Here is a 14,100-nt window from a genome sequence, read left to right on the forward strand (position 1 = left end):
ATGAGGGTGGTATGCTGAAGAAAAATGCTTCTTCAGCCCTTCGAGCAAAAATATTAAAAGATGTAACATTCTTCTGTTCAAACAGCGCACCTCCTGACATCAGAAATGATTTTTCGTTGGTGTTGCTGTGCATTCAAAATTCCTTCAGCTGCCAGCTGTTCAAAGTGAATCATCAGAAAGCAGATCAAACATTCAGGGCGCTGGTGCTTGTTTCTGGTCCTCTGTGTCATGGACATGAAACTGGGGCAGCTTTGCCTGGAAACAATGATCTGTGCCGTGACCGATGTTCAAAGTTTGTTATAGAAAAAATGGTCTTTTAACAAAATGTGATTCTGGTTTCAGATTCTGCCACGTGTACTATTTGTCCAATTATTTTAATTAAAAGCCTTAAGTCCTGCACTTGACATAATCAAGGCAAAACATGACCCATCCCATCTACTTTCAGTGCCTGTAAATGGGAAACACTTTATTAAAATTATGACTAATTCATTTTTACATTATGACTTGAATCACGGGTCCATTCCAGGTTCATGTTGAACTCTAAGATGAATGGCTTCATATTACTGGAATTATAACTAAGAGCCTACGATTTCACATGCAAGAAAGGAAACATACAATCATTTCAACAGTAAATGTGCAAAAGATGAATGTTTAAAGTGTTACTAATAATGCATTTATTGCACAATCAATTATCAATAGCGTGAATATTGCAAAGAAAATTGCTAATAATGCAGACATGCACAGTGAGTAAGTGCTTCATATTAGCTTTAATTATTCCAGAAACAAAAACATTTATTTCATAGTGGTGACTGTCCTCGCACATAATGTGCAATAACTTGTACATTGTGTGAAAGTTATTGCACAAAACACATTAAATCATATTTATATGATTTAACACAGAGCAATGAGAGAGCGAGATGGACGAGAGAAGCTGACAGAGAGGTAGGTCAGAAGAAGAGAGAGACACGGATCATCGATGTCTGCTGAGGCCCATCATTGTTATACATCTTAGATTAAAAAAAATTGTTGAAACCTGTTGTCCTTAATTAGATGGCCCCGTAGCAGCTGCCAGAGGGCAAGAGATGAAACAGGTTAAATCGAGGATGCGAGGGGTCCTTCTAAACATTTTTGGCCTTCGTGAGGCAGCAAAGGTGTACAAGCCCTGCTGGGAGGGCAGAGAGCAGCCGACAGTCTTCTTTATAGAGGGGATGTAAAAGGTCAAAATACATATATCTGGTTTGCAGAACGTCATTTCTAGAGATGTGCCTTAAAATTTGATCTGAAATGACTCGTTATTCGTCATTGATAAGATATTACAATATTTACTTCCCTTTACTGCCAAATGTGTTTCACGAATGACGCACCTCACGGTGTCCCCTAGTGGTGGCCCTGGTGCCATTCCCGAGTCAGTCCTTTATGAATTCATTTAAAGAAAGTGCTCCAAGTTAAATAATTATATAGCAAAGCAAACTTTTTAAAAATGAGAATGTGTGTTTTTCTAACGTGATAAACTTCTATTATTATGAAGTTTAAACCAGAAAAAAGGAAAAAAAACTTTGTATTTTTTTTAGCGTGAAAAGCCGAAGGAGGGCAGTGTTTCACTCATACATACGTCTGACTCCTCTTTGCTTTGCTTTCTTCTTCATGTATCAGCCCCACCCAAACAGGAAGTAGCCCCTAAACCCCCCCCCCTCCCCAACACGTTAACTAACAATTTAAACGTACCTAATGAAAATTAAAACTGTAGACTAAAACAGCTTTAATTTTATTTACTGTAGAGACCTTCTTGTATACATGTATACGTGCCCACGCTAAACGTTTGTTTAATATAAGGTTTGAACATACGTTTTTTGTGTACTGTTTTATTTTGAAGGGTGCCACACCGGATGTGATGAGCTGCGTTACTTTCGTATTTGACATAGCCGTGAGTAAAAGGCGTAGCTAGTAAACACCACAGCAGACGTCCGAGGCTGAAAACACCGATTGATTAAACCCGTGCCCCGGTACATGCTAAGCCTACCGGTGTGTTTGGTTCTCCCGGTGCCGTCCGCGGTTGTCATAGTGACTGTCAGCCTCCAAAACACCAGAACTGTCGGGGCGTTAGCCAGCCAGCTAACAAGCTAGCATAGCCATCAAGACGTAGCAGCATCAGTCGCAGCTAGCATTAGCATTAGGAGCAGAAGACAAAGATGATAGCCCTTATCAACAAGCTGCTGGACTGGTTCAAGGCGCTCTTCTGGAAGGAGGAGATGGAACTGACCCTAGTTGGGCTGCAGTACTCGGGGAAGACGACCTTCGTTAATGTGATAGCGGTAAGGCTAATTTTTAACTGCTAGCAGATGTGCCAGCTGTCAGTTAGCATCTGGTTGCATCCATTGTTGTCCTGCAGCGGTGAGGTCAGCGTGTCTCCAACAGGAGTCGATAAGGTGGTTGTTAAATCAGTTTCTGCACAGAGCTGCAGCCCGACTTCATGCCCCCCCCGGTGATAGAAGCTGCTAAGGCTTCGCATGAAGCCCATGATCGAGCGATAATTTATGACAACTGCTTTTACATTTGCACCGGTGGGCTTTGGACAGAAGTGAAGGCCACCCTTTGGGACTGGACTGTCATGCTTAGCCCTGTTATCAGGGCCGCTGTTGAGACTTTCATGTCTAGTGATGATGGGCGCCCCCCCAAACAGCCCAACCCGACCCTGCCCAGCTCATGTCACTGACCTACCCTATCACACACTAGTCACCCCCCTGTCATACCTCATTAGCCTCCTGTGCTGCCCAGTAACATAGTTAATGATTGAGTGACCCACTAACATATATTGTCCTTAACTCAGTGAGGTTTCCTTGGTTGTCTTTTATTGATTTTGACACCATTATTGATTATTCTTATGGCTCATATTCTTTTATTGATTCACCATCAGTTTTCTGTGTGACCGATATTAGATCTGCACATGTTTTCACTTCTATTATCTTTAAGTCTGAAGATGCTTTATAAAATATGCTTTTTTCCCATAAATGCTCGTCTTTCCCTTAAAAAAACTAGGAGAACAATGTTCTGTTAAGTTTATATTTACAATTTATAGATGTTCTATGTAGTTTCACTGTAGTTTTTGTTTAGGTTTAGTGTTAGCTAAGTTTGTTTGTTTGGGGGCGGGGGGGTTCAACTTTTTGGAAGCCAACTTTTTGGCCTTCATGATTTCAGACTTTTCTGTGACCTGCTGATATTTTGCAGATTCAGATTTTCTTTCTACGAAACTATAACTGAAAACATATCAAAACAAAAATCAAGCTTCAATGGTGTTTTCATAACAATGAAAATGATTAAATTTTATAATGGCCATGCTGCTGTAGCTGGCTCTGAGCTGTGGATATCCTTATTTTTCATATATATAGGTTCAAAGTAAGTGTTAAAATACAAAAGTAACACTTAGGATACTTCCTGTATGTTTTATTTTAGTGAGAACTCAATATTGTTTTTGTCTTTTCCAAAAGTCTTATTTATATTGTGGTTATCTGAACGGTTGATTCACACAAAGTGAGTAGCTAAACTTTCCAAATGAACTTTACCAGCCAGTGGATGATGTCAGAGTTACTCTCTGCACCTTTTATGATATAGTCTTTGTATAACTGTACGTTTCTTTGTTTTTCAGTCTGGTCAGTTCAGTGAAGACATGATTCCCACAGTCGGATTCAACATGAGGAAGATCACTAAAGGCAACGTCACCATCAAGGTCGATAGCTCCGTTTGCTGCCTTTGTCATGTGTGCTTTGTGGATTCTTTTTTTTTTTTTTTTTCAAATTAATTTGAAACAATAATCCATAAAACATGTATTTAGCATTATAAGGGATACAAAACAGCTGGGGGTTTTTGTTGTTTGTGTTGGGGGGGGTAGGGGTGGGCGATAGAAACTATATACGATAGAAAAAATACAAATTTGGCCAACGATAGAGATTTTGACTATATCGCTCTATTGCGATAGCACATGTTGATGATGTCATCAAGCTGCGCCTGTTTTGGTCGAAAGCATCGCAACGGCTGCAACCATTATCATCTGCAAATTATGGTGGGCGACAGTCATAGCAAAGAGATGAAGCACTTTTGAAATATGGGGAAAGCCAAAAACTGCGCTTCCTCCACTTCCGTAACATTGATTCATTAATGTTGAATTCTCTCGCAGCTGCTCTGTTCCCATATTGTTGCAGTATATTAATAACTAACCTGGATGAATGATCTCAGTTGTTCTCCTGACTGAAGTTTGGACTGAAGTCCTCAATTTATAAATCATAGCAATCATTCTGGTACTTAGCATTATACACTATATGTGTCTCAGCTATTTCAGTAACCCTTTAAAAACAGCAATTTTAACAAAAATAATGATATTGGTATTATTTTTACTTTTTTATCAATATTATTTCTTTTGCCTTTTAATTTGTAGTTTATATTAAATTTGTAGTTCTCACTTAGTTTCTTCTTCCTTGTGTTTGTAGCTGTGGGATATTGGCGGTCAGCCTCGGTTCAGGAGCATGTGGGAGCGTTACTGTCGAGGAGTCAGCGCTATCGTGTAAGTCCTGGTTTCATTAACTGAGATATTCCTGACTATAGAACCTAAATGTAAAAATAAAAAGTGCAAGCCCTGAGCTGTAAAACTGCTGTGGGTATGAGTGGTCAGATTAATGAACACATGTTAGAAAAACCCTTGAAACTGATCTTTAGAAATGCAGGATTCTCATATTAACCCAGTTGTGTTGTTGAGATGTGACAGGAGCGCTGCAGTGAATGTGGGTCAGATTTATGTAACAAGAAGCACCAACGTTGGTTTGCAAATGCAGCTGAGATGCAGTAACAGTGATACTGAAAGGCTCCCAAACATTTTCATCAACCTTGATATCTTAAAATGTGAAGTTAAGCTAATTTTATTTGTCAAGTTGATGACTTTTTACACAGGTTTTCCATATACTGTATATTAACCATGGACAGTCTTAGCAATTAGTCCTTTGTCATTTTGGAGTGTTTTAGTGACCGTGTTTAGATGAGACGATGGAGTTCTTAGTTAACAGCTAATGCAAGCAATACATAAACTGTCACATTTAACACAAAGATACCTGAGATGCCCGCTGTCCTGTATTATTAGCAGATCATTGAAATAATAGAATTACTGCTGAACAGATTTTTAGACTCTTAACTTCACATAAAGTCATGAGATATGTCAAATAATTTCATTAAGGGCTGCTATAGGCACAAACAACAAAACATGGTCAAGAGGCTCATTTCAGACATTGGAATCAGTTGAAGCTCCTAATTATTCTTTCTGGACCTTGATTTTCCTCTAGTGGACCTTAGAGGAACAAGAATTTTTGTCCCACTATTGTGTTGACTATTTTTCAGCCCTCGACCTTCCCACTTAATTTTTTCTTGCTTTTTGTTTTTTCCTGTTGCAGTTACATGGTGGATGCAGCAGACCCAGAGAAGATTGAAGCCTCCAAGAATGAACTCCACAACCTGCTGGACAAACCGCAGCTGCAGGGGATTCCTGTAAGAACAACAAACCCAACTGACCCAAGCAGAGCCGAGCTTTCCCACTGAGCCCGACTTACACAAACACAAAGCTGATAGCGACACATGACATTGATGCACAACATGAAATGGGAACCAGCTGAACCTAGCAGAAGCTAAACAGACAGAAGAGCAGTTATCAAGCCACTAGAGGAAATGAGGGGAGAGCACATTTAAGAAATAACCAGAGTTAACTGTTTGACTTAGATCAAGCTCAGGCCTTTTCCTTATTTACGCAGGTAGTCTGCTTTTTACAGCTGCCATTTAACAAGTAAAATTAAATATTGCAATATGTTCAGCTGATTTTTGTTTCACCTGCATCTCCAGGTTTTGGTTCTGGGGAATAAGAGAGACCTACCAGGAGCTTTGGATGAGAAGGAGCTCATAGAGAGGATGTAAGTCCACGCCAACACGCTGAGTCTCACTTCTGACTCAGACCTGATGTTCCCCTGTGGAGTCGTTTGGTGCATTGGCTGTAGTATCATCACACTCAGTGTCCAAAATTAACTTTTTCACTGAATGCCTAAAAAACATCCAGTGAGCAAACATTTTTTTCTCAAGGCAAAACAACCTTTTGACGTCACATATTTTTTTCTATTTCTGTACACTTCCATACATCAATATTTGATGAATTCTAGCTCGAAAAACGAAGTTAAATTCAAAATCCTTCTGAGTGGAATACATTTTTCTTTGACCTTGTGTGTGTTTGTTTCTTATCAGGAACCTGTCGGCAATCCAGGACAGAGAGATCTGCTGCTACTCCATCTCCTGCAAAGAGAAAGACAACATTGGTACAACACAAACACACACACATGCTCATAAATTTAAAAAAAACGTATGTTCTTTGTGCATTAGCCCTAAAGTTATGTTCAGAACAGTTTTGTTATTTTGTGGAAACAAAGCAAACACATCATTACATTTCCATGCCAAATTGAAGTTTCTGGCAAAAACCTAAAGGTCAACCAGCAAAACACTCAGTGTCTGTTAAATTGCACAAACATGTGTACGTGTGTTTGGCTGATAACTTTTGTCTCTGGACGCAGTGAAATCCCTGAGAAACATTAATGAGACCACAGAGACAAGAGGTTTGTTCAGAACACAGTGCAGATAGCCGATCCTTAACTTTGGTTTCCATTAAGACACGTGCTATGCATGCGTAAACCACAGAAACAATAGGTTGTGATGGTAAGCTGTTAAAAAATGGTTTGATTTTGTCACTTTAAATGAACGAGTAAATTTCATTCATCATTTAACAAGAATTTATGTGGACATCAAAGGATGTTGCAGTTGCTTTCATAGTGCTGTCGGGCTATTGAAAAAAAGCACTATGAAAGAGTTTGTATAGACAATTATTACCAAAAAAGAATAGAAAAACTGTCAGTATTAATGAATATAATATATTAATTATAGATCTTCATATTTATTTTATCCATCCATCAATCCCTTCTCTCACGTTTATCCAGTTCAGGGTCGCGGGGCCACTGGAGCCCATCTCAACTGTGTGAATGTGAGAAAAAGAAAGCTTTGACTTCTTATGAAAGCACATTGGGGACCTTATTTCTCACAGTCCCATTAGCATCCCTGTAATATGTCTGACACGAGTTTTTACATCTCAGTTATTAACTACGAAACATCAAGTGCTGAGAAGTATCATGAAACCAATTATTTCTTACTCGTTTTGTAAATGATATAGTAGTTGATGATGAGTCTGTTTATCAGGCTAAGGTGGAGTCAGAACAACAAAAGAAAACACATGTAGGAAGAAAGCGACTGGTGACTTCAGGCTGTAGGCGTTCAAAGACTCCAATATATTATAATCAAATATAATATATATTTGCACATTACCATATTCAGTACAAAGTTTGCCCCCTTTAACTTCAGATTAAACACCATTATAATCAAAAGAAGGTTGATGGTCCCATCCACAGTCATTTATTTTTACCAGTATGGCTCATTTATGGGACATCCACACCCTTTCTGGCAACGGCCTGAATGGAGGAACTGGGGATGTAAAGTGGCTTGCAGATGAGCAGCTGTGGGCCGGCTGGAGCAGCTTAACCAGCTCACTCTGTATATGAGATGTGTCAGCTTAGAAGAGCTGAGCCATCAACAGTCTGAGCTTACATCATGGCCAGCCTGAAGGGTACACGGTTTTCAATTAGTGTTTACACATATAAAACTTGTTAAAGAAACGAGCTTCAAGCCAAGAGCTAAAACTGAAAGTTGCTCTTTACTTTTCTTTTCTTCTCTGATTTCTGTTCAAGCGCCTCTATGCAATGCTGACATCACATCTCTCTCTGCAGACATCACTCTTCAGTGGTTGATCCAACACTCCAGGACTAAGAGGAGTTCCTGAGAAATGACACATTCCCAACAGTACAGGCCAAGCCCACCTACCCCAATACCCCCCAGCTATCCTCTCTGTCATCTACCCCTCTTAATACCGCCTAGCCCCAGTTACCTGATCCCTCTACACCTTTGGATGCACTGATACCTCTTTGTTTTTTGATGAAGTATCACAGCAGGTTGAACACATAAGAAACCAAAGCAAAGCCACGGCTACAGAATTTCCCCGTGTGCACTGATGCAGCCAAAATCAGCACAAGCACAAAATGGCCCAAACAAACAACCATTTTGTTTCAATAAGCAAACTTTGGGCTGCTTGCCTGCATCTGCAGAAGGATCTAGATGGTCCATTTCTGGTTCTTCAAAGCATTATTCAAAGAAGCATTATGTAGAGAACCGACCTGTATTGTTCATGTATGAAGGCAGACACATTAAAACCTGTAAGTACTGTGCATGATTGCATGGTAAAAGACGACTGACAGCAGGAAAAGTGGTATCTGTGCATCTTTACAGATTCGCACAACAGCCGCCATCATTACCTGATTTTAAACGATCAAATGTTTTTCAGCCATTTTTAGTCTTAATGATCAGGAGAAGCTGTTATTTTCGATTAATGGCCACAAAGACACATGTTAAGCATTATTAGCTGGTTAATGAGCGGCTGTTTTGTGCATCTTTCCTAAAGATTTCCCATGAGCCTTTTCAGCCCCCTCCAAATGCCATCACCACAAATCATTTATTTCTTCTCGTCTTTCTCCCATTTTCCCGTTCTACCTCCATATCTTCCATCCTTCGTATAATCCTGAGAACCTCCTCTTCTTCCTCCTCCGTCTGTTGCAAACTGCTCCTCCACTGTATTCCCTCTCTGTTCCCTTTCTTTTCTTTTGGATGTTACCTTCGTTCTGTCCTTCCTTGTCACCAAGCCCCGCCCCTCGCCGTCTCCTCTCTCTCTCTTGCGGAGTGAGGAGTTAAATACCTTTTTATTGCACTGTTAATTTTGTTTTTTGTAAGATATTAATAATGAGAATAATGTTAATAATCTTATTGTGACATAACCTGATCTGTCCAGACTTAAGGAAATGGTACTTTAACTGAAGAAGTGTTTATGTTCATATCTCTGTAATAAGCTTTTTATTTTCTATTTGTTTTTTTGCTTCTTTCTTTTTTTTATTGTCGTTTTTTTTTTTTTTTTTTTTTACTTCATAAGTCGAATATGGTTGTCTAACTAGACTAGTGTTTACTGCTCTGAAATGTCTGCTGATTGGACAGCGGGGGTCATGTGATTACATGCAGCTATCACATCATGTTGGCCAAAATGAAACCGTGTAGTTTGCTTGACTTGGAGAAACCCTCACGTATCAGATTTTTATTTTGAAGCTGATCAATTTACAAGTTTTTATACACATATTTATTCACCTTATTAATACCTCACATCAGATTTGACAACGTGTTATTTATAATCACCACAAGATGGCATCATAAGTATCGCCCATATTTGTTCATCTGACTGCAAATATGGATTAAAAATTATTTGTCATTTTGTGCACAGAAAGGTCTGAAAATGATCAAATTCCATCGAATGAACATAAACAGAATTGAACTGAAATTGGAAAGAACTAAAGTTTTCACCAGAAACTGGACATAATTGCCAGTTTTTATTATTTTAAAATCCAAACAATATTCCTGTTCACTTTTTTAATATCCTGTTCATAATTAGAATTAAGTCATTATACAAATGAACTAAAATCAGGACCTGGTTAAGAAAGTTAAAAATTCAGTTTACTCTTTATTTCCCAGTTTGGATCACACGTTTTGGAAATGAGTCTTTCACATTTACTTGCATAGTTATATTTGTGTCTTTTTGGTCATAGTTTTGCATATTAAGTCTTGAAATGGATGCGTTTTCTACAAATCATGCACACATCGTTTCTTTTGACACTTGGGAGCCGTGAGCGTCTACATAAACTCTCTACAGCAAACGTTTGTGTATATATTGAAAACAACAAGAGGACTTTCTTTTGGGTGTTGCTGGTATCAAAATGATGCTACACAAATATCACTTTACTCTTATTTGTATAATTTATATTTATATGTTCAGTTGGTGCTCAGTTAGCTGGACTTGACCTGCAGGCTAATGTTGAACCTTTAGGTGTTGAGGCACAGTGTTGACAAGTTATCATATAATTATGTCAGGTCACAGAAGGTGGTTGGAAGGTCTCTCTCCCAAAATGGTTTCCATAACGTAGCACTGGAACACGCTTAACATTAACATTGTTTAGGCATGCCACGTCACCCGTTTGTCTCATTTGGATTTCATTTTGGTCAACTCCTGTTGGATCACATGACATCCTGGTCCTGACAGCAGCCAATCAGACAGGAAAAGGAAGAAGCATTACGTGTTTGTTCTGTAATTTGGTTGCTTTGCTTAAATGTGGTCAGACTGCTTTACACTGTCGCGACGAATAAGGTTAGTCTGCCTTAAGATTTTAGGTAAAGCCTGTGTTCCTGTGACACAAACATATAGATCGGTAAATATTGTTAAAATTGGGGGAAAAAAACAGGATTCAAACAGCCCACTTTGCTAACATTTTCTTGGAAATCCAGCCAAACCTTTTTTTTAGATACCCTGCTAACAACCAGCAACACAAACTAATCTCAACACCTCTTGTAGCAGTGCAGTCACAGGAGGTCAAGTAGTTCTCTTAAAAGTGCTTGATTCGTCGAAAACATCAGTTTTAATTCAAAATATTCAATTTACAGTCTTAAATATCACCTTAAATGGTGATTGTTAAGAATGCTGTTGGCCCAGCTGAAAATCTCTAGAATGGAAGTTCCAACAATAAAAGATTGTGCTTCCAAGGAACTCCACAGATCACGGATCATGTATGCTTCTGAGAGGTTTGCTTGGTAGACGTATGACACTGAACTCTTAAAAATGCCGACTCAGGAAATCGAGATTGAATGTCAGAGGGTGCAAGATGCATGCTCCCACGCCAAAAAACTACGACTGAACTCTAGTTTTTAGCAACTCTGTTCAAAAGCCCTGAGAAAATTAGCTAAGCGCTCCGCACTGGAGGCTTGAGACAGTGCAGCCCTTTGAAGTTGAAATCCGAGCAACTCCGTGCAAAACTTAGAAGAATGTGAGTTAAAGTTATACAGATATTATTATCAGTGGTATCGCTAAATCTGCAGTTTGGCCTTCTTTATCCCGACAGTGAAAAGCTGCTTATTTCTTAACAACCGCCCAGAGCCAGCGATCTGAAGGAGCTGTGTTCGTGAGCTGGCAGCCCCAGTAGGTGCAGCATTTTCATAACCAACCAATAGTAAGCACAACCAGCGCTAGAAAAGAGAAAACTGAATCTCCCTCAGCCTCACAAAGCTCTGTTTGCTCTCCAGCTGCTCCAGGTTTCAGGTTCTGGTGTTTTCTGAACCAGACAACAGTTTCTGACTTTGTCCACTCGAGATCTATCAAGCCAGCAAAGTCTTTTCTTCTTTTTTTTCGGTTTAGTTATTGGAGCCATCAGACAGACTTATCTGCAGAGGGGAATTTACAGTAGAGTCTCTCCGTCTTTTACTTTTTATTTGGGAAAATGGACAGTCTATACCTGAACAGTGGAGATTCATAGTTTCAGTTCCACCTCGGCTCGTAAACTCTGACATTCACCAGCCACTTTGACTAGTTTACCAGCCTGCCAAGAGTCCATTAAGACAGATCAGCACCATTCAACAACAGCTGTTGGTTCTTTTTTGTCCTTGTTATTCTGAATGTGTGAAACTTGAAATCCCCCTGCAGGTCTGCTCTGATTGGCTCTGGCCTCTTCTGTTTGCATGCTAAGGACAGGAATTATATATCTGTGGGACCTGATGATGTAAATGCATATTCTGGTGTAACTTTACCATAAAATGGCCTTAATCCAGTGTGTCAACTTGAGTATTACCGTCAGAAAAGTAATGCAAGTGCACAAGGGGAGATGAAGGTAAAACAGTGCAATAAAGTATTGACATGTGCTTAAATATTGTGTTTTTATGACTGAGGAGAATCACACAAAGCTTGCAGTGCTTTTCCTACAGGTGAATACACTGGAATATGGTCACTGGGATAGAAAGTTTGACCTGATTTTTGCTTTTTTGGGTTTTTTTTATATATGGCAGATAATCTAGTGAAGACCAGTGATCCTGCATGTGCAAAACAATTGTGCAGGATGTGTTGTAAAATGTTTCATGGTCATCCTGTGCGCTTGCGTTCAGAAAGCTGTCAAGATTTTTGCATAAATCAGCAGCAAAAACCTGAAAAATCCACACCCTAAAACATGTAAATAGTAACAGTGTTGCACTTTTCAAACCAAGCTTTTTGTTAATCTTTCAAAAATTACTGCAGATACGTGTGCACCCAGTACTGCAAATCCTCTTCATCAGGTTTATAATTTTACATTTTTTTTGCAACTTATTGATTTATTATAAGTGAAACAGCTTTCACACCACTTCAACCACTTTAAGAGTTAACATTGCAACCTTCAAGAAAGAGAAACGTACCAAAACAAAGTAAACTAAAATTCAGCGATGCCCTAAGGTTTTGGTTTTTGGTTTTAAGTGAAGCCGACTCTAAAGAACAAAACGCGAAGCGTCTCTGCTCTGATGCTGACTGGATTCTTTGTGCTCATGCTGCTGATTCTGTTGTTTTGTGTGTCAGAGTTTGCACATGCAGGATGATCACAGTGAGACAGCCTGTCATTTTGAACCTGTTTGTACATTATTGGTTAATTAAGTTGATATAATGTGTTTTAATAGAAACATGCTTGTGTATGATACTAATTAAAAACTATGGCGAAAAGTGATACATTACTTTTTTTTTAACCACATTTTATTATATTTGTTTGTAGATAGATAGATCCAACTATAAATAAGTATCCATAGAGTAAGTAATCCTCTAGGTCTGCCTTGAGTTTGCTCACGGTACAATCAGACATTGTCTGAGCGAAGGTAATTAAATATCGAGCTTTAAGGGGAGCATTACTTTTTTCTTTATTTTGTAATTATTTATTAGCCTAAACAGGTACAAAATACGGCGTAACTGTAAAATTAAAAAACCTTTACTACACAGTTGACTGAGAGCTTCAGACTATAAACAAACTGTCAAATTCAGAACTGACTGAGCCAATCAGGGAGCAGTATTGTCTGTGACATGTTGGAAGAAACCAGTATATCTGATGGAAAATCGATGTGAAATTGAGCTGCAGTATTACTGATGAGACAGCAGGGGGCAGTGTGTCATGTCAGTTAGTGTGTGTGTGTGTGTGTGTGTGTGTGTGTGTGTGTGTGTGTGTGTGTGTGTGTGTGTGTGTGTTAGGTCAGCTTTCGGGTCAAATTCAGACTAATTTGTCACTTGACAAGCATGATTGCAGTGAGACTGAAGGCTGTGAGCTGCTCTGACGCTGCAGACCACAGAGAAACAACCGAAAACAGCAGTCAGACAGCAGATGTTGGCACAACTGATGTGAAATGTATCTGCTGCTGTATTTGTACACTGAGACAGTTCCCACGATAAAATAAATGACTTGTGGTCAACACTCATTATAATTCCCAACACATTACAGGGCTGACATACTGGAGGTATCGGAGATTTATTGCAGTTAAGGTGATTAATGATTAAAAAGACATTAATGATTAATCCAGAGGAAAAATGTGAGATGGTGTAACTGCCAGAAGATGTTTTGTAGGTTTGCTGTAGTACCCTCTACTGCCACTAGGTGACGCCACTTACTGTTTAATAAGAGGGCAATAAAGGGAATTTTACTGGTAAATAGCTGCTGTCAATGGCAAACTAAGAAGTTAAACATCTTTATTTTTCTCTCTTTTTTACTTTAGTTTTGAATGATCGAAACTAACTGAAAGTCACTCACTTGACTTTCAGTGGACTAATGACAGCTAACGCTAGCTTTCCCATTAGAGCAGATACATTCCTAAATATCTTATGTAGAAAATTCCTGTGTTAAGAGCGCAGACAACATAAAACATCTGGGTTGGAAAAATGAAGCCAACGAGGAAGTGCCTTAAACTTGCTTTCTATCCTTAACCCTGCATTCTCTGTGATGGCCAGCAGAGGGCGACTCCCCTGGTTGCAGACAGTTTTATAGACGTCTATGCTCATTGTCCTAAATAAACACTTTCCTTGCGAGATTATGGGTTCCAGCTCTAGTTTGAACATGA

The 14,100-nt window shown here is 39.1% G+C and overlaps 1 protein-coding gene across 1 annotated transcript; it reads left to right on the forward strand.

Annotated features, from left to right (window-relative positions):
* Nucleotides 1-1,888: 1,888 nt before the first annotated feature.
* Nucleotides 1,889-12,728, forward strand: LOC308407249 (ADP-ribosylation factor-like protein 8A). The gene is made up of 7 exons (XM_080898805.1): nt 1,889-2,312; nt 3,644-3,724; nt 4,482-4,555; nt 5,433-5,526; nt 5,875-5,942; nt 6,268-6,338; nt 7,851-12,728. The coding sequence occupies exons 1-7, from the start codon at nt 2,190-2,192 to the stop codon at nt 7,901-7,903; spliced, it is 564 nt and encodes a 187-aa protein (XP_080754931.1). The 5' UTR covers nt 1,889-2,189; the 3' UTR covers nt 7,904-12,728.
* The last annotated feature ends 1,372 nt before the right edge of the window (nt 12,729-14,100 follow it).

This window comes from Rhamphochromis sp. 'chilingali', assembly GCF_963969265.1.
Source record: "Rhamphochromis sp. 'chilingali' genome assembly, chromosome: 12".
Classification (NCBI taxonomy): domain Eukaryota; kingdom Metazoa; phylum Chordata; class Actinopteri; order Cichliformes; family Cichlidae; genus Rhamphochromis; species Rhamphochromis sp. 'chilingali'.

Bases quoted from the DNA above. Each gene is read 5' to 3' on its own strand.
- LOC308407249 (XM_080898805.1), top strand. From the start codon at position 2,190: ATGATAGCCCTTATCAACAAGCTGCTGGACTGGTTCAAGGCGCTCTTC. The intron at 4,556-5,432 runs GTAAGTCCTGGT...TTCCTGTTGCAG, and splicing joins CGAGGAGTCAGCGCTATCGT to TTACATGGTGGATGCAGCAG. The intron at 6,339-7,850 runs GTACAACACAAA...CTCTCTCTGCAG, and splicing joins CAAAGAGAAAGACAACATTG to ACATCACTCTTCAGTGGTTG.